A 22,907-nucleotide genomic window follows, 5' to 3' on the forward strand; every position below is an offset into this window, starting at 1 on the left:
TAAAAAAATACTCGTGTGGGAGAACGAAAACTAGTTGTTTGGTTCAAGAAATCGCAAATAACACTTCTGAGCAAATTATAAAGAAGCTGAAGACTAATGTGTTTAACATAGCGACAGATGGAAGCAATGACTCGTCGGACAATCAAATGTATCCAATTGTGGTCACATTTTTCGATGATGTGTTGGAGTTATTGAGCTGCACTCTTATATCTTTGCCAGTTTTAAATGATTCGAGTACAGGTCATAATATTGCCAATCTAATTTGTGCCTTTTTTTCTGAACACAGCATACCATGGGAAAATTTTTTTATCGTTTTCTTGTGATAATGCAAAGAATATGATGGGGAAAAACAAAGGAGTTGGTGCATATCTCAAGGAAAATCCTTCTAATCTGTTAGTTTTTGGCTGCCTTTGTCATTTGATCAACCTGGCGGCTGAAAAAGGAGCAAAGATTTTGCCCATTTCATTTGATGACCTACTTATAGATATTTAATATTATTTTCATAGAAGTGGGAAACGAAAATTAGAATTTAAAAAATTTAAAATGTTTGACAAAGAAGGTGGTAAAAAAATTCTAAAACATTGTGCGACAAGATGGTTATCCCTTGGTAAATGTATCACTCGCTTACTTGAACAATGGAGAAGTCTTCTCTTGTATTTCAAAGAAGTGTGTTCTGAGAGCAAAGTAACTACAGATTTCTCACCAAAAATCTCGGCGTATGTAGTACCAAAATTACAGAAGCAACAAACAAATGAAGATGTCCAAACAGAAGGTGAGGGGTCTAAAATAAAAAATACTAAGCGCAAGGTTTCCGATACTGCCCCAGTCTGTTCAAAAAAGATGAAATCTAAACAGAAAATGAAGTCAAATGATGGGTTTAAGCAAGGTTTTAAAACAAATTTCTCAAGAGAACTTAAAGAAATTTTTAGGTAGAGATGAAAGAATTTTTCTCGTCCTTAGTTCTAATTTGCATCATTCTTTAGGTTTCTTTCTAAAAAATGTCATTATCGTTTTCTCTAACAAAGAGAGAACCGAGTTTTTTTCTCATGTGAGAAAATACTTCTGTGCATCTTGTGATTATATAATTGCTGATTTCCCTCATAATTCGCCATTATTAGTACATGCTGGAGTTGCTGATATGTCTAAAATAACTGAGAAGACATTTTTATCTGTGAAATATTTTATTGACTTATATCCCTCTATGCTACTTAAAGAAAATCATGAATCGTATTTTGATGCAGTTGATACTCTCGAGTCAGAATTTTTGTCTTATCAGCTTGAAAAATTTCCTGAATCTATTATAAATAATGAAAGAGCTGATAAGCAGTGGGCAAAACTCTCTAAAGAGAAAGGTCTTCTAGGAAAACCAAAATATGCGAGATTATCATGGGTAATGTTAGGAATTTTAACATTTCCTCACAGTAATGCAGCCTGTGAAAGACTTTTTAGTCTAGTGCGAAAAAATAAGACTGAGTTTAGGGGTTGCATGAATGTGTCTACTTTGCAGGCAATTTTAATTGCCAAGTCCTAAATGATTCAGCCTTGTTATAGACAAGTGTTTGATGAAAAGTTTTTAAAATCAGCCAAATCTGCTACCACTGTAGCACTTAACAAGAATAATTGATTATTTTTTTATATGTGTTTATTGTCACATATGTTTGAGTAATAATAAAATATTTTGTTTTTAAATATGTTTTAAATTACTAAAATCAGCTATCATTTCTGTTTAATTAGTTTGTTGAATAAGAATAATAATCAGAAATCTTGTCAGTTGATATGTATTATAATCAATAATAATTGTTACATTAAATCTTATACAGTTACAATTATACAAACATTTAGTGTAAAGAAGTAAACTTTAATGTCGCGACCGTGTGACATGTTCCTATTTTTTTCCGTGGCAGGTATGTTATGTAAAATTTTTGAATTTTATTGATTTTATGTTTATTAAATTAAGAACTTAAAACGATAGAAAAGAATAGTTTTTATTACTGTACAGATCCTAATTATGATTTATTGTTTTTGGAAAGTGATTCGAATTACTTTTTGAGTGCTTAAAAAGATCTTAAAAGGTGTTTATTTTTTGTTGAAAAATCTGGCTAAGCACCCTGACATATATATATATATATATATATATACGTATGTATACATATATATGTATGTATACATATGTTAATGTGTAAAAATTAACACTTGAAAGTTCTTAGGCGTTAAAATAGGTTACTAAGCTCTCACATGGTTTAACATAGCAAAAATAAATAAACACTGATTTTTTTCCCCTCCTCTACAGCTTTGTGTGTTATTTTTGTTCTTTATGTGAGATTTTTTCTGTTCTAGGAAGTGAAAGCCAATTCTTTAAATTATGATAGCTGGTTTGATTATCTGCGCCTGATGGAGAGTGAAGGAAATATTGAAGCAACAAGAGAGCTTTATGAACGAGCCATTGCTAATGTACCCCTAAAAAAGGTCTCTTTATTTTGCATAAAAATTATTCAGTTTTCATGTCTAACATGTTGTTTCATTTCTATTCAAAAGAGAGTTTACCTCATTTTAGGTCTTTTGTGTGTATTGTTGTTACTTATTCAGGGTGCGTACAGACTCCTTATACTCCTTAGAAACTCCTTGGAAATAAAAAAATCTCCAAGGAGTGCTTGGAACTACTTAGATTTCTAAAATAGTCTTTAGAAACTCCATAGATTATTGCGTTTCATAAATGAACTTACTAAGTACGCTGATGAATTTGTGGTCCCAGCAGGGAAATTAAATTATATGACTTAGCTGTCAAAATCTAATAGTTTAAAAAAACTTTTAAGAAAAAATAAAACTGAATTGCGAGAGTTAGAAGAAAAAAAATAACAGCAGATAATTTTAATTTGACATGTTACAAGCAAACTTAATTAATAATTTACTGGGATTTTTTTATATTTTTTATATGAAATGCCTTAGATTTTCTTATGTATTCAAATTTAAAAAAATAGGATTGGTAGGTTTTTATGTTAATCTTTAACATCTGTACTATAACAAGATTTATTGAAATATTTGAAACTGGAAAATGTATTTATGTGTAAAAGTGATAACTTTATTTATTTTCCTTGGTGAAGTTTGACAAAATCAAAATTTATTTCAAAAAGGCTAGAAAAAAATATGCAAATTATACATTTTTGCGAGTTTCTTATAATAACTGCTTTTTAAGTAAAAAGAAACTGTCTAGTTATCTTCTACACAAAGTTTTTCAATTTTTGATAAGTCCTTAAAATTTTGTACTCCTTGGATACTCCTTTGATTTCTTCTTCTGATCCTGTGACTTATTCCACTTGGCCCATAACAAGGCTAGACCAAGTCCAGAAGACCGTTCACCGACAGAAAATCATATACCATCTCCGGACCCTCCAAGATAAGATTCTTCTCTAGCCCCATACAGGACAGCAAATGATCAGGTGTAGCCTGGTGCACATTACATTTTAGGCATACAAGGAATGACCCTCAACAAATGTTAGTCAGCTAATTAGTCTTGTGATAGCTGTCTGCAGTTTCCTATCACCTTTTAGCTCCAGGGCAGCCCCAGGACTATTTTGTTGATACCAATCATGACTTGCTGGAATCCTCCAAGTCCTGTTATTGTCGGCCTTTACTTTTGTATAGATTTCATTATACAGGCTAATAAAATCAGACGCTTTATAAAATCAAATCGGCTAGAACCGAATTGTTACAATATTAATGCATGTTAAAAACATTCTTTAATAAAATCAAAGTCGCCGCTTTTTAAAATCAAAATTTTGACTACATAATAAATCAAAAGTGCAATATTTAAGCTTTTTTTGTTCTTATTTATAAATTTTTATTTTTTCGAAGTTTAAAGTTTTTTTAGAAGAAGCAACAGTTACTCACAAACCTGTGAAACAGGTGTGGTTACCACTTTCCTGCGATATACATAGTGTAAGAGTTAAGAAAAAATGTGGGTGGTAGGCGGCGAGTTCATAGAAATCAATTTATCAATGTTAATTCCTTGACTTGAAGGAAGTTTGGAGAAACCTATCTTACTCAACAGGGGGTCTTATCTTACTTTTTATTGAATGAACCATGGAAGGGAGAGAAGTTTCTTTTGTTATCTATCTTAACAGAGAACATGAATAGATTTCCAAAAACTGTCTGTGCGCATGTTCCATATTATTTAAGCCATTTGAGTAAATTATAGTTAGAGCACATATCATTTTTAAGTTCATTTGGTGTTAAATTTTATCAGCATGCCGAAAAGGAAGGATTTGAGTCTTAAAGATAAATTCGAAGTGTTGCAAAACTATTATAAGCTTCTTAAATGTAGTCAACATGAAGCTTCAATTGAGATGGGGCTGATAACTGTTTCGAAGAAATGCTCAGCAATGAAGAAAATGAAATGGGCGAGAATTTTTCACGTTACCTAGCTATTGATGATAACCTGCAAACATCAGGAGAAAAATCTGATTCTGAAATTGTTACAGACATCAAAAATTGCAAAGTTATTTCCAATCAAGAAATGGAGGAATCAGACTCAGAAGATGAAATAAACTCATCAGTGCCATCTTCAATGGAAGTCAGAAAAGGATTTCCATTGAATTGCGGCAAGCTTTAGAACAAAGGGGAGGAATATCGAAAACTATAAAAACTTCTATAAACTCTCAAATGATGTTGAAAAGTTAATTTTAAATACTGCAACTCAAGCAGCCATTGATCAGTTTTTTGCAAAAATTTTGTAAATTTAATCTTATGTAGGGTTTTACTTTATTAAAATAATTAAATTGGTTAAAATAAAGCATTAATGTTGTCATTATTTCAGCTTTTAAAGTGTGTGCATTTAGAATACATCGTAAAAATTAGATTTTCTTTTCAAATGTTGAATCGCCTCTTAATAAAATCAGTCGCTTAGTAAAATCAAAAGAGCATAAAATGAAAGTGATTTTAATAAACGGTGGGCACTGTATGTTAAAAGGCCACTACTATCTATAGGATCATTAGCGCCCTCCTTGGCCAGATCATTAAAGTAAAGGTTTACGTGGGAGGGGATCCACTGTAGATGCATGTCATTGTGAGAAGAGTAAGTCTTCAAATTGTTAATGATATTCAGGCCAATTATGTCACTGATGTTTCGCCAATTGCTCAGATGTTGTATTGACCTCTTACTATCCGTGAAAACCCAGATATTCTCTGTTCTCTCAAAGGAAATTTTTTGTTTGTTTTTTATACCCTCTCAAAATCCCTCCTCAAAAAAAAAAAAAAAAAGCAGGTAGGCATAGTTGCCAAGCCTACTGGATTTTCCAATAGACTACTGGGTTTTTCCAGTTTCTCCTGGTCTACGGGTTTAGTTAAAATTCTCCTGGTTTTTGTGCATTTTAGAAAATTCCCTAAAGAAAAAACATATAAATACAATTTTTATACAGATTGTTGCTTGCTTACTTAAATGAGCATTACTAATACATAATAAACAGAGCCTCGTTTATCGAAATAAGTTAAAAACTTTTTTGTTATAAAATGTTCAGTTTATTTTTATTCAGAACTCTATTTTTTAATTAATTTACAGAAATCTTTTAACAATTTTAGCTGAATTAAGTGCTTATTAATGTTCGAAATTATGATTAAACACAATACATAACATTTTAATGTCAATCATAACTGGAAGAAATTGCAGTCTTTCCATTTTGATTACTATAAAAATCACTAAAATTCCCTGTGTGTAAAGTATTTAGTACGTTATGCAACAATTATCATGAAATTTATATTGTTTCGTAAAATCTACTGGATTTTTTCCTATCCATGTTGGCAGCTATGGGTAGGCCTTTTTATTTAATTTTTTTTTGTATAAATTTACCTTAAAAAATATATATTAGATGTTTTGATAATTTCACATTGAGTATTTAATAACATAGTGCATAGCGTTTTTAAAAAGTGCTTAAAGGTGCTTATTTTCAATTTTCTTTCTTTAAAGGCCCTTAAAGATGCTTTTTTTCAGTGGGTTTTTTTTAAAAAGTGCTTGATAATCCCTTTTCGACAATTAGAATTTTTTTCTTTATCCTGTTTAGTTTCACCACGTATTATGCAAAGCAAACTTTTTATTCAACATTTTCCCAATTCATTCAACCAAAATCTACTTCGGCGTATTGTTGGTCCGTATCATATGAAAGCGTCAATCGTTTTACATGTTTGATGAAATTTTTGCGGGTTCGCATGCGTGTCTACTGAGCTGGGTTCAGTGAGATTCTTGCACTCTCATTTGCAACTCTGCTGTATTTTGCAAGATATTCTCAATTTCAGACTTCATTTTTACCTTTGAAATCTAACCGAAAATCTCTCGATCTTTTTAGGGTAGCCAATGTAATTAAGAAAAAGAGCTTGTTGTCAGAAACTAGTTATTTTACCATAATCATGTAAAGTCTTTGAAATTTATTTTCCATTTTCTTAAGGTATATAATGCTTAAGTACTTAAATGGTGCTCATTTTTTGTCGAAAGATTTGGCTACGCACCCTGAATAACCATTTTGAAAATAGGAGTAATAACTATCAAAAAAGTAATCCAAACGCGTATGGGAAATAACTTCCAATTCAGAAATCCTAAATTTATAATTTGATTACATCTGTAGAACACCTGTTTTGTTATAAATATCGAGATTTTAAAATTAGTGTAGAAATAGATAATTGTAATTACTGCTGAAAAGAAATTATAAAATGACATTGATTTATAATGGGATAGTAGCAATTATAATTTAAAATGATTATTCAAAATCTAAAATTCTTGTGTAGTGTTATCTTATTAATAATATTGTTATTTGAAAAACCGTTTATAAAAGACCGTAAAAACGAAAAATAACAGAGTCAAAATAAATCTGGCTAAAAAGGGATAAGTACAATAGTAATTTGCGTTTCCCAATAAACTCGTAATTAAAACTCTAATAACTCGGAAATTTGAAATCTCCATAGAAATATCCCATAAAAGCGATAAAAAACTACTGATAAAATTATTGTAAAACACCCAAAATTAGGATGGAATCGTGAAACAAATGCTTCATAAACTCCCTAAAGTTATCACAATCGATAACTCTTATTAAAAAATTGCATGTTTCATTATCGTTATATCAAAAATGCCGGAGATTGTTAAACCTAAATCTGTATATTAAATTGAGAAAATTTATTCTGCTAATAATATTTTTCTTAAGATTAAACTCATTTTCCTAATAAAAACAAATCAACCTTGAATATTATGAATGTATTAAGAGCAATGCCCTTTCTCATTTGTTGGAGCTATAGGACAAAACTGTCACCATTGACACAAGGCGACAAAACGTAAAAAATAGCATTTAGAAAATTGTTTGTCAGTCACCACTTTTTTCACGATTACAGACATAATCAAAATTATGGATGTTTGTAATCATGATTACAAGTAATTGAGTATTGTAATAATGATTACAGTTGGAATCAAAATGTATAATCAAGATTACAAGTAATTGATTCCATAGCAGTAATTATCTGTAATCAATTACAGTTGTAATCGATTACTGTAGTCGACTGCCAACTCGGCCATGTGCATTTTATTGGTAATATATTTTTAAATGAATATGAAGTTATTAAGAATATTTTATGATAATCTAAAAATTATTTTATTTCAGGCTTGTTTCTTTACTTTTTTTTTTTTTCATTTTTGAAATGAACCTTGTAATGTTTATCATATTTGAAAAAAGTCCTAAAAAATGCATAGCATTATTAATATGAAGTTGTTTTTTTTTTTCCAATTGTTTAAGATTTAAAAGAAACAAAAAATTCTTGAATATTTCAGGAGAAGAGATTCTGGAGACGTTACATTTATTTGTGGATCAACTATGCTCTTTATGAGGAATTGGAAGTGAATGAAGAAGAAAGCAGAACGAGAGAAGTGTATCAGGCTTGCCTCAAACTCATCCCCCACAAAACATTCACATTTGCTAAAATATGGCTGTTAGCTGCACACTATGAGATAAGACAGAAGAATCTAATGGCTGCAAGGAAACTTTTGGTAAAAAATTTATTTATTTATTTTGTACAAAAATACAGTATGACCTCGCTACAACACTATTTTGGGGACAAAGTAAATATATTGTAGAGGGATATATTATTGTATCGAGGGCCCGCACACTTTGGGGACGCAATAATATTTTTTTAAAAAATTTTAATGTTATATTTGTATTAACTGTAAATCTATTTATATTGCAGTGTAACGTCCCATATCCGGACATCCCTTTCCTGGAAGGGTCGATTTCCCGGATGCTTTTTAACAATCAAAATAAACAAACATTTCTTCATCACCCCCTCTGTTTTAAAAATAAAAAAAAAAACAACAACAAAGAAACAGAAGTCTTTTGACACGTTTTTTCCTTTTCTAGCTTCTAATGATTTTTGCATTGAACCCATAAATGGAGAAAGGGGAGAAAAGATCTATCAAGACTATGGAGTGACTGTTATTGACGCTCCTCCTATGGAATGCAGGAAAGGAGGGAGATTTGTTTTCAAAAGAGCACAACTGAGTCCCCTCCCCCTTTCTTTCCTATGCAGGTGGCTACCTAGCAAAAGAGGCATTTCCTGGAACCTTTTTATTATAGTAATGGGGAAAGAAGAAATACTGTGAAAAAGGGTAAATGCAGCAAATGTTTACATGGAGGGAGAGTCACTTTCAGTCAAACAAAAAAATGAGAACTCAATCAGCATGCCATGCCTTTTTGCTAGATTGATAGCCAATGATAAGGGAGAAAACTAGAATTTATCACTTTCCTGCCTTCAACTGGAATGACAAATAAGGAGGAAATGAATTTTTCTCCTCCACCTAACCACCTAAATAAACCTTGCTTGAATTGTTCTAGTTCAAAATTGCGGAGAAAGCAATTAATGTTTTCATAACTGTCAGAATTTTTTTCGTTTTCTATATTTTAAGTAATAATTATTTTTTTTCTAAAAGTTTGTTTTTGATTGATTAGATATCATTCTAATAGTAAAACATTATTGCCCAAAAAATAATGTTTATTTATTTTTTGCTTTTTAGATTAAGCTTTAAGCTTTGTTTACCTTGGGGGTCTATTGTACGGAAAAATCTAATAACCGGACTTGAGGAAGTCCCACTGATTCCGGGTACGCGACTTTCCACTGTATATAAAAATTTTATTTGCAGAGGGATTATTATGGTTAAATATGAAATCAGATACGAATTCTTAAGAGCAAGAATCTGAGAAACTGTCACACTTGACATTATGGGATGATTCATGCAGGGTGGCCACCCACCTGGAAAACCTGGAGTTATCAGGGAATTTCTTTTATACTGGAAAAAACCTGGAAAAATCAGGGAAATTTGGATAAAAACCTGGAAATTTTAAAGAAAAGCTGGAAATTTTTTCTTATATATTTTTTTTAATTTCACTAATTTAAATTATTTGCTAATTTTCTTAATTTAAATTGTTTCATCCATTATACCCACATTTTTTAGACGGAAATGTATCTCCAAACAGTTAAAATATCATCAACTTACTTTGCTTTCATCAAAATTTGCTCCATTATAACCGTGTTAAACTAGAATACAACATAAAATTCTCCCATGGTTGCTAAGCAAATGTCTTTGATCTCTATGCGGACTATGGGACTGTGCAATTTAGGAAAGGCAAAGATTATGGTGGATGTGGAAGATGGGGTTAGGATTCGGTTTTTAAATTCTGTCCGTGTTCACACAATGATGTATATTATCAATATTCAAGTTTGTTCACAATTATGAGTGGTAATTTTTTTCTATTTTGACAAAATGTTTTTGTATTTTTAACTTTATTAAATTCTCTGAAAATTAGTTGGTTATAATTTAATAATAATAGATTTTATATTGCACTCTTTTTCTGAAAGCTTTTGAACTCCCATTCAAAGAAATCTGTAAATTATTTTTTCTCTGCAAACCAACCAATCACGCATTTCCTCCCATCACTAACAGCAATGTTTGTGGATATATTGTTACAATTCTTGCATTAATGCTAATTTTTTCTATTTCATTTTAACCTTTTATAGTATATTTTTATTTTGAAAAAAGTTTTTTTTTAGAACTAACTATATATTAATATTAAATTTTAATTTTGTTGGTAAATATTAGTTTTTTGATTCAAAATTCGAATTGTATAGTTATCACAATATCGAAAGTTCGTAAATGTTGCTTGCATTCCAGATATGATATTTCAAAACTATTCCTCTTTTTACCTAAAAAAGCTGACAATGACTAAGGAATATATAGGAAACATATTAAATGATGTATATACATAAAATATAATTTTTTTTATTCATATGTGTTTAGTCAGGAGAAGGAAAATGAAACTTAGTGTTTTACTTCTGCACTGAACAAGATTCCAGTTGTTCAAACAAAAACAATTAACCATGCTAAACTAAAAAACTGTGTGTTTAGATTGGAATTCTTTAAATGTTTTAATTTCAAAAAAGAAAAAAAGTATAAATTTTAAGGAATTTTATCTATTTTTTTTCTTCTTTTATAGAGTATAGAACTAAAAATGAGACAATTTTACATTTCTGACATTTATTTTTTTATACTGAATCTCTTAAAATAAAAATGCTATTTCAAAATACCATTATTTAAAAATTTGACTTGAGATATTGGTTTAAGGAAAATATGATCTGTGAATTTTATAAAAAGCACTGGTAAGATGAAATACAGTATAATGCAGTATACAGTACAGCTTTATATTGAAATGTAATTACAGTGATTCACAAAAGTGTTGATACACTTATGACTTTCAATGAAATATGACTATCCATTAATTAAAATGAATGTTTCAGAATGTTTATTTAATGATAAAAAATGTGTTCTAATCTTCACAAAACTGAAATATTTTAAATGACAATATGAAATATTTTAAAAACAAAGGAAAAGTTTATTTTTAAGGAATCAATCATCAAAAAGTGACAAAAATTTTATCCCACAAAAGTCATCATACACTTTTAAAGAAAAAACTCAGTCTATTGGTGAATCTAATTTTTCGTTAAATTAACATTTAGTGGAGTTTTGTTTAGCATCTACAATAGCTTTTAAAGGTTGAAAGTACATGTAACTAGTTTTTTTTTTTTTTTTTGTCAGGTGAAATTCGTGCAGAATATTTTTTTAACATTTTTACAGAAACTTTTACAACACTCAATTGCAAATTTATGATTTTTTCCTCAAAATTTATAATTTTAATCTCTGATATGAAGTCCTTCTTTTAAGCATTTTATCACATATTGCACAGTTCAATTGAATACAGTAAACTAATTTAACATATTCATTACTGATTTACCTCTTATGAAGACAAATAATCAAATTTGGTCTATTTTATTACGACCACAAGTCATTTTTAAATGATAAAATAAAATATTAAGGAGTTAGCTAGCAAAAATTAAAATATAATTTTGCTATTATAGGTTTGATACTAAATTGCTAATAAAGAAATAAAAAATTAAATGAGAAATAATTAAATAAAAAAAGCAATTGACGATAATTTTAATTTTGAGATCCAAAACATTTAAATGTACGATGACTTTTGTGGGGTAACATTTTTGTTACTATTTGATTAAAAAATTAACTTTTGCTTTGTTTTTAAAATATTCCATGCAGTTTTGCTAAGAATAGACTATACATCTTATTATCAAATACCCATTGTGAAATATTCATTTTAATTATTGAATTTTTATTTCCTATTTCAATATAAGTTATAAGTGAGTGAGCACTTTTGGGAGCCACTGTAATTATTAAAAATTATTGATATATAATCACCTGAAATGGTTTTCTTTTCCTTAATGAAAATATATTAAACAATACTTATCCAAGGTTTTATTGGTTATTCTGATTTTGTCATTTTGTAGGTATACTTTGAGCAAATACTACTTAAAACAACACATTAAATTCAATAAAAACAATTAAAATTATTCAATAAAAACAATATATTCTGCAAGCTAAACATATTATTTTCTCCACGTCTTAATTTTTTAAAAATTAAGGTTGTACCAGAACATTAAAAAATAATAAAAAAATATCTTGTAAAAAAAAAAAATTTTTTCTTTCAAGATATGTTTTAAAAAATGACATTTTGAATAAGATATTTTATAATACAGACACTTTTCTTCTACACATCCTAAACTTTATAAGAGAAAAGGAAAAAAACACAAACCTGGAAATTTTAAGATTTTTACCTGAAAAATCAGGGAAATTTGAAATCTGTTTTGAGTGGACACCCTGTTCATACCGTCTCAGAATTTCTTCAAAAAATTACTAAATGTTACTCATCTTGTCAAAAAAGAAAATCTAAAATTTTTTGCCCCAAAGTTCAGTTGTTCATTATTTATAAACCCCAAAGTTCAGAGAGTTGCAGGAAAATTTCAGCATTTTTGCACTACATGGAAATTACAGTGAACCACAGCTCTTAGCGCAAACAAAGTGCCTCCAAGTAATTTAAATATCTGAAAAGTAAGGATGTTAAACTTTGTAAAATGGGTGAAAAGTTTATGGCAAGTTGTTGCCCCATTGTCACTGAAGATCGTAAAAAGACGCATTTTTGCCGGTTTTTGCAATTTTTAATGATTGACTATAACTTGCGCCTTCTAGTTGCCTCGATAAATGATGTGTCATTTAAAAGATATACAAAAAAACTTTAAAAAATTATTTATATAATTGAGGCATATTTAATACGCTCTTAATTATCTGAAGTTGAAACTTGAAAATTTTCAAATTATAGAGGGAGGGATAAGATAAGGGGGGCAATTTTAAGAACAGAAGGTCTTGGGGTGGTTTATGTACATCAAGGATGGGGTATTAAAATCTGAATACAAAAGCCATTCACTGTGTGTAAAGAAATAAGTACATAATCAGCAGTGAGACTTTTCTTGTCAGAAAAGACCAAAATAATAAATGACAAAATATGATAAAATAAGACTTTTTACATTATTTGAAAACCAATAATAAATGGAGAAAATGGGGTTGAAATTTGGAGAAAAAAATCGTTTTACAGGGGTTTATTGCTTCAGAGAATATCGCAATATTGAGAGATAGATAACATTAATTCATATGCAAGTTCGTCGGGACCACAAAACATTATTGTAATAGAGGAAGTTATTGTTGTATTGGATATCGTTGTAGCGAGAGTTCGCTGTGTTATTCGGGAAACTTTAAGAATCTAACTAATGAAACTAACTATTCAGAAATTCTCAATTTGTTTGTGTTGCAACTGTTTTTCCATTTGGATACATAAAACTCATCTGGAAGAATCTAAATGTAACCTTTTTAATAATATTTAAAAAGAAAAGAAAACAACATGTGTTTTTTTTTCTTAAGTAATAACTTGATTTGTGAGTTTTTTAGCTTGCAATGATCAAAATGTGTATGAAAGAATGTAAAGAAAAAGTTATTAAAAATGGATATTAATAATTTTTTTAACTAATAGATATTTAAAAAAAATGTTTAAAGCAATAACCTGATTAATTGCTTTTTGAGAGAAAAAAATTAAATAAACTTCATGCAATATTAAAAATATGTTCATTAAATTTCTCGAATGTTTTTTTACTTGCAGATTACAGTCATATTTAGGTTTCCTAAAAATTTTTTATAGATACCCTGTTTTTTTTTTCTTGAAAAATTGAGGGGTTGAATGACACAAAAAAACATGACTTTTGTTTAAATAATCTATATATTTTCTATTTTGTTAGGGTGCAGCTATTGGTATGTGTCCAAAAGATAAACTTTTTCGGGGTTATATTGATTTAGAAATTCAATTGAGAGAATTCGATAGATGTCGCATCCTCTACCAAAAGTTTTTGGAGTTTGAACCTGAGAATTGCACTACATGGATGAAAGTATGCTATATTACAATATAATATTATCTACTCATGCATTTTTTTTTTAAAAGCTTTATTTTTCTTATTTTGTGTATAGAAATTTTGAAAATGGTAAACAAAAAATGAACTTTTGTTTATTGATGTGTCTATAAATTTTGTTTATATGCATTTTTAAATTATTTAAATTATTTTTTTTCAATTTAAAATAGAATTTTTATATTTAACAAATTGTGTTGATCTTGTACATGTCACTCTTCAGTCCTGGGAACTGAAATCAGTCTTAAGAAAAATCTGGACTAATAAATTCTATCAATTTGATTAAATTTTCTTTCTTTTTTCATTAGGAATTTAAAAAAAATTTTGATCAGAATAAAAAGTATTATATCTTAATGAAAACATATGATATGGTAATGATGTCAGGACTTACATTTATCTTATTTTTGTGAGCTTCACTAAATCTTATTATTAAAGTCGTGACAAATAGGATTGATTGAACTTCATCTACTTGCGTAATTAAATTTGTACTATTACTGAATCTAAATCTGCTCAAGTTTGCTTCCCCTACCCTAACAGATTGTCATGTTGGCCAAAGTTAAATAGAGATTATTTTTTTAAAAAAGAAAGAAATTATAGTGCTAGAACAAAATATAAGTAACAATGAAGTGAAAAATGGAGATATGAATGGTTTCAGGTTGTTCAGTAATAGCTATAAAAAAACTATACAAGGTTAGCTGTTATTTTCATTTTGTTTGCTAATATAACATAAAATAAAGAAAAACCTTTTTTAGAAAAAATAATCAAATGATTGATTTAATATGTAGGCTATTATCAAAGAAAGATAAATTTTGGTATCAGTGAGCTATAAATTTCTAAAAGTTTGGTAAACAATGCTAGACAGTATTATTTGGTCAAAAGTCTTGAAATTGTTTTAGAGTGGCACCCCTGATCATGTACAGTCCGCAAAAAAAAAAACGAATCACCCTGAATAACTTTCGTTCTAATGATCGGATTTTCACGAACTAAGTGTCAATCTTAATGGTTCTTGGGGGTGACCTCAAATATGCTAATTAATTAGTGCTAACTATTAATTAAGTTACGAAAACAGACACAAAAACGTACTTTCTCTGAATAAACATGCATTTTTTTTTACTTATTTGGATTTCTTATCTTCAAAATATAGGGGGTAGCCGCAATCTGGGAAATGTGGTCCCCATAGTTTGGTCAGGAGAGCGATTCAAAGTTCGTACCCCTTAATGTTAATTTCGCTTTTTGCGTTTTCAGTCATATTTTCAAAACTAATGAAGCAATTCAAAAAAAATTGCACCCACTCATGAAACTCATTTACCCAAAGATAATTTCATGCAAAAAATAATTTTTAATAATTATTTATTACTTTTTATTATTTAATTAAAGTGAGGATGATAAAATATTGAATTATAAGGTATGAATTTTTTTATACCATATTAATCTACATATTTTTCAATTGAAAAATCTAAAGTTTCAACTGTTTTTATTTATTTGAAGCTGAGAAAAATTAAAATTAATTATTTTTAAAAAAATAATTTGGCGACAATAAAGAAGTAACTAATTGGGGCGATTAATATTAAAATGTGATAAACTTGGGAGGAACTTGACTTCACGCGCGTAGCGTAAAATTTCATACATATTTTTTTCGCTAATAATCGTTTGCTAATCTTTTTATTTTTATTTCTGTCACACTATAAAATACGATGTTTCTTTTTTAGTCATTTAATAATTTATTTGCAATTTAGTAAAGAATTTTGAATAAAAAAACACTTTATTCAACAAATGTCTAGTTTTAAAAAAGCGTGCTTCTGATAGAATACACCAGATTGTGCTTATTTAATGTTATTATTTTTTATTTCTTTTATTTTGTTTTTCAATAACTGATACAATTTCAATAATATACATACGTATGCATAGATTTGGAATAATATATTTATCAATTTCTTGAATATATATTTTATAAATATTAATAAAAATACGTAGTCAACATTTTTAAACATCTCTCACAACATCGCAAATTTCTGAACATCTTATAGGGTAAACTAAACAATGAAGGAACACTTAAGCTTAGCTTGCCTTTAAAAAAAATTCATGAAATTTTCAAAATTTGTAATTTTAGCTAAATGATGGTGTCGACATATTTGTTATTAAATGCAAATTATGTAAAAAAAAGTTAGATAACTTATATAATATTGTTTTAAGCTTTTGGTGGTTTAAATAATAAGTAGTAAGATGACCAAGTGAAGGAACAGTTCTTACCAGTGAATAAACACTAAATTTTCCAGAGAATGAACACTTAATTTTGAGAATGTTTGATGCTCGTTAGGAATCCATAGGCCACACAAATGTCTAAAAACAAGATTTTTCTTGGAATTACGACATATAACCATAGTTAATGTGGAAAAGTTTACTTTTTTTTCAGTCATGGAATGGAAAGTAAAATATGTTTGAATACATAATTTTAAAAAAATGTTTTTCATTTTTTTCTCACAGTTTAATAGTCCGTTCTAAATTATGAATGTTTATCATTGTGTAATCCGATGATGTTTTTATTATTATTATAATTCGATCATTTTTTTGTTTACTCTTGTCCCCATATTTTTTAAGCTTTTTTTAAAATCTTTTTAAGTATTTTTTTTCTCTTCGTCATGAGTAATTTTTTTCTTTTGATTTAACCTTCCTCTTTTTTCCAAATTTTTGGCCAATGTAAATGTATTTTCGAAATTTCTTTTGATTTTCCAGTTCCATTTCCAGAATTCCTCACTGGATAATAAATGAGAAAAAGGAGTTTCGAAGTTTGAGTAAAACCCATCTCTCATTGACTTATATCTAGTAATTACTTATGAAACCAATTGTTTTTGCAACTAACAATGCCTCAAGAGGACTTATCTCAAAATCTGTTTTCAAGATACTTTCATTATTAATGTTAGTTGTCTCAGCTTCAGAGACAAAATTTGATTATACAATTGTTCTTTTTGAAATAAATTCTTCAATATTGAGAAAAGCACAGGCTTTGGATATTTGGGAGATTAAACTTTTCTGTCAATGTTCCTTTAAAAATTTGCAACATAACTTGTGAGATTTCCTTCTCAAGCTTCTGAAGAAATAGCGCATCGTTACTCTCAAAGCATGTGTTTTGTTGATAAGTTGTCTTGCTCATTAACTCTTGGTGTCTGTTTTGCATGCATTTGTTACAGTCAACGTTTTCTACATCGAATGGAAAAATATCGCATTTCATAAAAGCATTTTAACTTCATCAGTTGATGCCTCAAATCTTATTTAAAAATGGATGTAAAATTTTCTAGACATATTGTTTTACAATTCTTTTGTTTTCATGATCTAACGAGAGATTTCCATGAATTAGGTAGAAAACTAAACCAGAAAATTTGTTTTGAGGAACAAAACTTGCTCAGTATCAAATTGATATGAGATTTATACCTATCCAGAAGAAGCAAAATATGGAATTTGATTGCATTTTTAATTAGCCATGGGTAGAAACATTTGCAATACATTTGTAAAATGTTGCTGCGGTCATCGTTTCATTTCATGAATAGCTTTTTCCAATGAAATATGTAGCAGGGACTGATTCTGTAATATCTCAACGAATTCTTCTGTAAGGAAAAACTACCAATGGAGGTACTTTTTCTTTCCTAGGAACTTTAAAATATAAATCCTTATAATTTTTAAGGCAGAAGATTTTTCCCGTTTAAGGGCAGTATTCAACTCTTGTTTCATTCGCATTGTAAATGCAATCACTTTATAAAAGGATGCCAGGACTACTTCCCTCCTAAAGATTCTTCTGAAGTTCTTAAAACCAGTATTTCGAATATTATTCTCTAAGGGAAGTTTTGCCTTTTGAAATTATCTTCGCATTGCACTGAGTTATTGGTGGATGTCGCCTTAAAAAAAACTTCATCCATTTTTCACCTAGATAATTGTCTTTAAATGGATTTTTCCTACCAGTTCCCGTTAGGACATTAAAGACGACAATAATATAATAATTTAGCTAATTATTGGCACAAAATCCTGCCAGGAAATTTTCCATTCAAGCTTCTATTATTATATTTAGTTAATAAACATAGTTTATTAAGGTGTCTAAGGTATGATGTAATAAATAATCACTACATTTATAAAGATAAATAATAAATTAATTATTATTATAATTCTTTAAATAAATTGAGCAATTAAATTTGCATATTTAAATGAAATTGTTAAAGGAACTATTCATACAACATTTAACTGAATTTTAGGAGTCCTCTATGCCGCTGAACTACTAATTATCCATGTAAAATCATATTTCACGCATACTATTCATTCACTGGGAAATCTATTCTCAGTGAAGGAACATGCCTGTTCCTTCACTGGTTAGAAGTTGTTTCTTTTTTTTTTTAAACATAATTTTGATTTATAATATGACAAAAGGTACAAGAAAATTAAAATTTTTCTTTTATTTTCATTAACTTGAAAAAATCCCAGTAAAGGAACACTTGTTTATTCATTGGTTTTTCATCGTTCGGTAATCCAGTTAATAAACATCCCCTAATCTCAGTACTTGCTTATGTTATGATGCTTAAAATAAATAAAACGTAACTTCAATGACCATATTTTGAATTCTTTTTTTCACAATGAGAAGAAAAAGCATTATTATATGCAATTAATTGTAGTTTAAACGGATAACAACAAACACTGACCTTATAATTTTGTCAAAGAAACAAGGCGTTGAACAGATACTGACTAATTCAAAACTTTTTCTAGAGAAGACTCAAAGACCAGGTAACTAAATGCATTGTTAGATGACTTCCTATTGTTAGGTAGTAAGCTACTGTTACCAATCAATCTAACTTGAAACGTATAAAATCTTATTTCTAAGAAATATCTATGAAATGCTCTTTCATTTGTTGGTTTACCCTATATCATCCTAATCTTAAAAGAAATTTCCGGAAGTGTGTCGCAGAACTATTTTACCAACTATTTAATTAAATTTTAACATTTTGAAATTCTTATTCTTTACCATTTTACGTTTATTATTTCTTCATTAATATACTTATAATTTTTTTAGAACTTTAATTTAGATTTTCTTTAATTTAGGTTTCCTTTTCAAATTATAGTCAAGTTTTTTTTAAAGAATTATTGTCTGCTAGCTAAGAATAAAACCTTGTTAAGAAATTAAAAACATTCAGCTGTTTAAAATTATTTAATGCAAAACAGCTGATTATTTACTTAGCATACTATTTTTTTTGAAAAAAGAATATAAATTATTGATTGTCTTTTTTTTTTTTGTTTTTTTTTGTTTCTTGTGACTTCAACTTAGATTATCTAAAATAGTGTTGATGTTTTATAAGTCACTACAAAGAGGATAAAGATACCGAACATAAAAAGCTGTGGAATACGTAGCCAATTTTTTTAGTGTCTTAAAATATCTCAGTATCTTAAATTTCGTTCTACTATCTTAGTTGTGAAATTCAAGTTTTAATTATCTGACCACGTGTGATTCACTAATTATTTCATTATATCTTTTACTCTTTATGATACCAAGTAGATTTTTTTTCTGATAATATACTAAACTATTTAGTTTAATTTTTTACTTTAGCATGATTTCCAACATATTATTGTAGTATAATTTGTTATCAGGAAAATGCCTTATTTTGTTAAGCAGGAAATACTAAAAATTAAAATTTGTAAGGATTCCGAAGCTGTGCCAATTTTAGAGTCATCTGATTTTTAAAAAAAATGCTATAAAAAATACACAATTTCCGAACTTATTTTAATAAAAAAAAATTTAAAAGAAAACCTGGCAAGTAGGCTAACATACTTTTTACAGAAACTGTGAAAACTAATTTTTCCTATATTTCGTCAAAAGAGGATAAGAATGATATTGCTCCAAGGGACCTACTCAATAATTTCGCTATTTCCAGAATGAAATCTGTTTGATCGAAACATATTATTCCTTGAAAATTAAAACGAGGGAAAAATTGACTTTTATTATTTATCTAAGCTTATTCCATTTATTTAATGATAGCGGTATTAAGGTTAAGGATATGTGTCGGAAGCTCCGTTTATTATTATACTACAAATGTATTAAATCATGTAGCTTGAATAATTTATTTTAAGTAAATTATTTAATAATTTTAAGCAAATAAGGGTGTAAAAATAAACTCAATTGAAATACTCCGAAAGTATACCCTGAAATATATGTAGAATGAACTTTGGAATCAATATATAAAAAATACCTTTCCAAACAATTTCGAGTAGGACAGAAACGCTAACTTGTTTAAAAAAGTTGTCCTTGTAACTATTTAATTTCGATTCCTGGAACTAGGGGACATTCCATTTTCACATTCGACTTTTGAAATTTCAATTGTAAACGGAATTTTTTATGACCTTAAATTAAAATGTTAAGGCTTGCAGCAAAAAAAAAAAATTTTTTTTACTGCATTAATTTTTGTACAAAGTAGCGAATTATTATTTTTTCAATCTAAGAACCTGTGCCTATAACATATGTAAAACTTATTTTAATATCGAGTGAAATAATTTAATATGTTGTGTAACTAAATGGATAATCCCAAGAAACTGAGTCGAAAGTATGAAAACTTCATAGATTTAAAAAAGTAATAGATGATAATAAAAATAGACATGTTTTGAGCGTCCAATAATAAAAGTCACAAGTTATCCAAGCCTGACAAGTCTTGAGAATGGGCGATTATATTTGAAATCTCGAAACATGTCGACTTTTACTTCCCTCTTCATATGTTTTGAAGCCAGTTGAGTTTTTATCGTCAATTATACTGTTTTACATTTGGGTCTTGATCATTATTTTGATAAGGATTTTACACTCGTTAAAGTAAACATATGCATTTTAATATTTTATCAGGATTCATATGGTCTTTAAAAACGTAAGAACATCAATATTATAAAAGTTATATTTAACTTAAAAATTAACATTTTGACACCAGATATTTTGAGTTAATGAATTCAAATATTTTATCACTTAAGTTTTTGTGCCCCCATTTCAGTATCTTAAGGATCTTACGAGCTCTGTTTAAAAAGAGATCATCAGATATATATAAGAAAACAAAAATAACCATAGTAGCAGTATTTGGTGGTAAATGTAGCTTATCGTAATTGAAGAATATGCTGTGCAACATTTTATGGTGAATTTGCGAACGTATAAGTTTCAGAATGTATCGAAACATGAGGATGCTATTTGCTAATCATCTTTATCCAAAGAAAACGATGTAACCTAAATATCTAGTAGAATGAAGCGATTTTTTAAACAATGAATCCTACAATATGCAGCATATTATTTCAATATCTTATTCTTAAACATGACATATTTCAATCTTTTTAAAATGCCACTAAACATTCAGCAATTCCTTGAGTTATAGAAAAAAGAAATATCGTAAATTATAGAAAACCTTGTGAATGTGCATTAGAATTATTATACAATCTACATTTTATTTTTCAAACACTTTTTTTTTCTTCAAACTTTCTTGCCTAGAAGACTCGATTAAAGCTGTAAAAATGATTATCCCTAAAATTTTGTATATAGCTATAATAAGTTATGCTCATTTGATTTTAGCATAAAATCCTCGAATAAATATAGTAAAAACAGTGTAATCTAAATAATATCAGATAAAAAGTTCATGTATTTAAATTCTAAAAACTATCATAAATAATTTATAAATCGATTCAAATTTACTTTTCAAAGGAGATTAAAATAATATTTTCTTTGCTTTTTGGACAGAAATCCCCTAAAAAAATTGTTTATGGCCTGGAAACTTCGAGATATTTTCTATTAACAATAAATTAAACCCCTCCGAGCAATCACTGAACATTATTTCATTTTTTTTACTATCAGAACTTGGTTGCGTAGCAACCTAGTAAAATTAAGCACTCCTCTTTTGAATTAGTCAATGGGTTATCTTAAAATATTTATTTGCGCAGGCGACTTTTTTTGGCGGTTTTCTGGACTATCGCCAAATATATAAACCTTTATTGCGGCCCAATTTACCACCCAATTTTTTTCAAGGGTCTAGATTCCAAATATGTAAAAAAAATTATATGTTTATTCAGAGATATGTTTTTTTGTGTCTGATTTCGTAACTTAATTAATAGTTAGCACTAATTAATTAACATATTTGAGGTCACCCCCAGGAACCATTAAGATTGACACTTAGTTCGTGAAAATCCGATCATTAGATCGAAAGTTATTCAGGGTGATTCGTTTTTTTTTTTTGCGGACTGTACTAACCAAATATTATATGGTGAGTTCCATTGGCACTTCAAATCATTAAAGCAGTAACGTATGCTCGTTTGTACAAACTTTTACTTGTTGTGGAATATATTTTCTGGTTTCTTATCAACTGAATTATTATTATTTTTTTTTTTGTAGCTTTTCCATTTAGATAAAAATTTGTATAGAATATGCATTGGAAATAAAGAATTCGATTGATGTAATTTAAACCAAACTGTCAGAATGTTTCCTATTTTTTCAACAAAAAAAATATCTGGTGTCAAATACAGTCGGATCTCTATTTAACGAAGTCGCTAAATCCCGATAATAAGTTCGTTATATGGAAAATTCGTTAAATAGAAAATCACCTTTTAAAATACTTAAGCGACACAAAGCAGGTTTTAAATTCATAAACACCGGGCATAATTTAAATAACAGTTCATGCACTTTTATCTTGTAAACTAGTATCTACTATTTATTTTATAAATCTTAACCATAAGAAGAATTTGCATGGAAAGCAAGAATAGAGCTAAACATTATCCAGTGTTACACCATTATGCTACATACATTTTTTACTTTAAAAAAAGCTAAACTTATGTGTAAAATTATAGCTGTATTTATTACAAAAGTAATTTTAAACGTTCCACCTGTGTTCTTAAGTTTAATTGCAACTGATAAAATCCGTTAACTTGGACTGACTTTTTTGTTTGAAATGCAAAGAAAAAGGGAAAAGGATTTTACTGCTTTCTATAAAATAGCTTTTAGAGAAAGCAGTAAATCATTGCATAAAGCAGTGGCTTTGAAAATC

General features: G+C 28.4%; 1 protein-coding gene across 3 annotated transcripts in view; it reads left to right on the top strand.

Moving 5' to 3' along the window:
* LOC147803291 (protein crooked neck-like) overlaps window positions 1–22,907 on the top strand; it is a 77,898-nt gene that overhangs the window by 36,324 nt on the left and 18,667 nt on the right. For all 3 annotated transcript variants that reach the window (XM_087150760.1, XM_087150762.1, XM_087150761.1), the window contains 3 exons: window positions 2,338–2,466; window positions 7,802–8,017; window positions 13,711–13,857. In XM_087150760.1, the coding sequence (XP_087006886.1) occupies window positions 2,338–2,466; window positions 7,802–8,017; window positions 13,711–13,857 (492 nt within the window). The remainder of the gene's footprint in view (window positions 1–2,337; window positions 2,467–7,801; window positions 8,018–13,710; window positions 13,858–22,907) is intronic.

Source organism: Parasteatoda tepidariorum, chromosome 9 (genome assembly GCF_982258835.1).
Source record: "Parasteatoda tepidariorum strain Cologne lab strain chromosome 9, Ptep-v5.0, whole genome shotgun sequence".
NCBI lineage: Eukaryota > Metazoa > Arthropoda > Arachnida > Araneae > Theridiidae > Parasteatoda > Parasteatoda tepidariorum.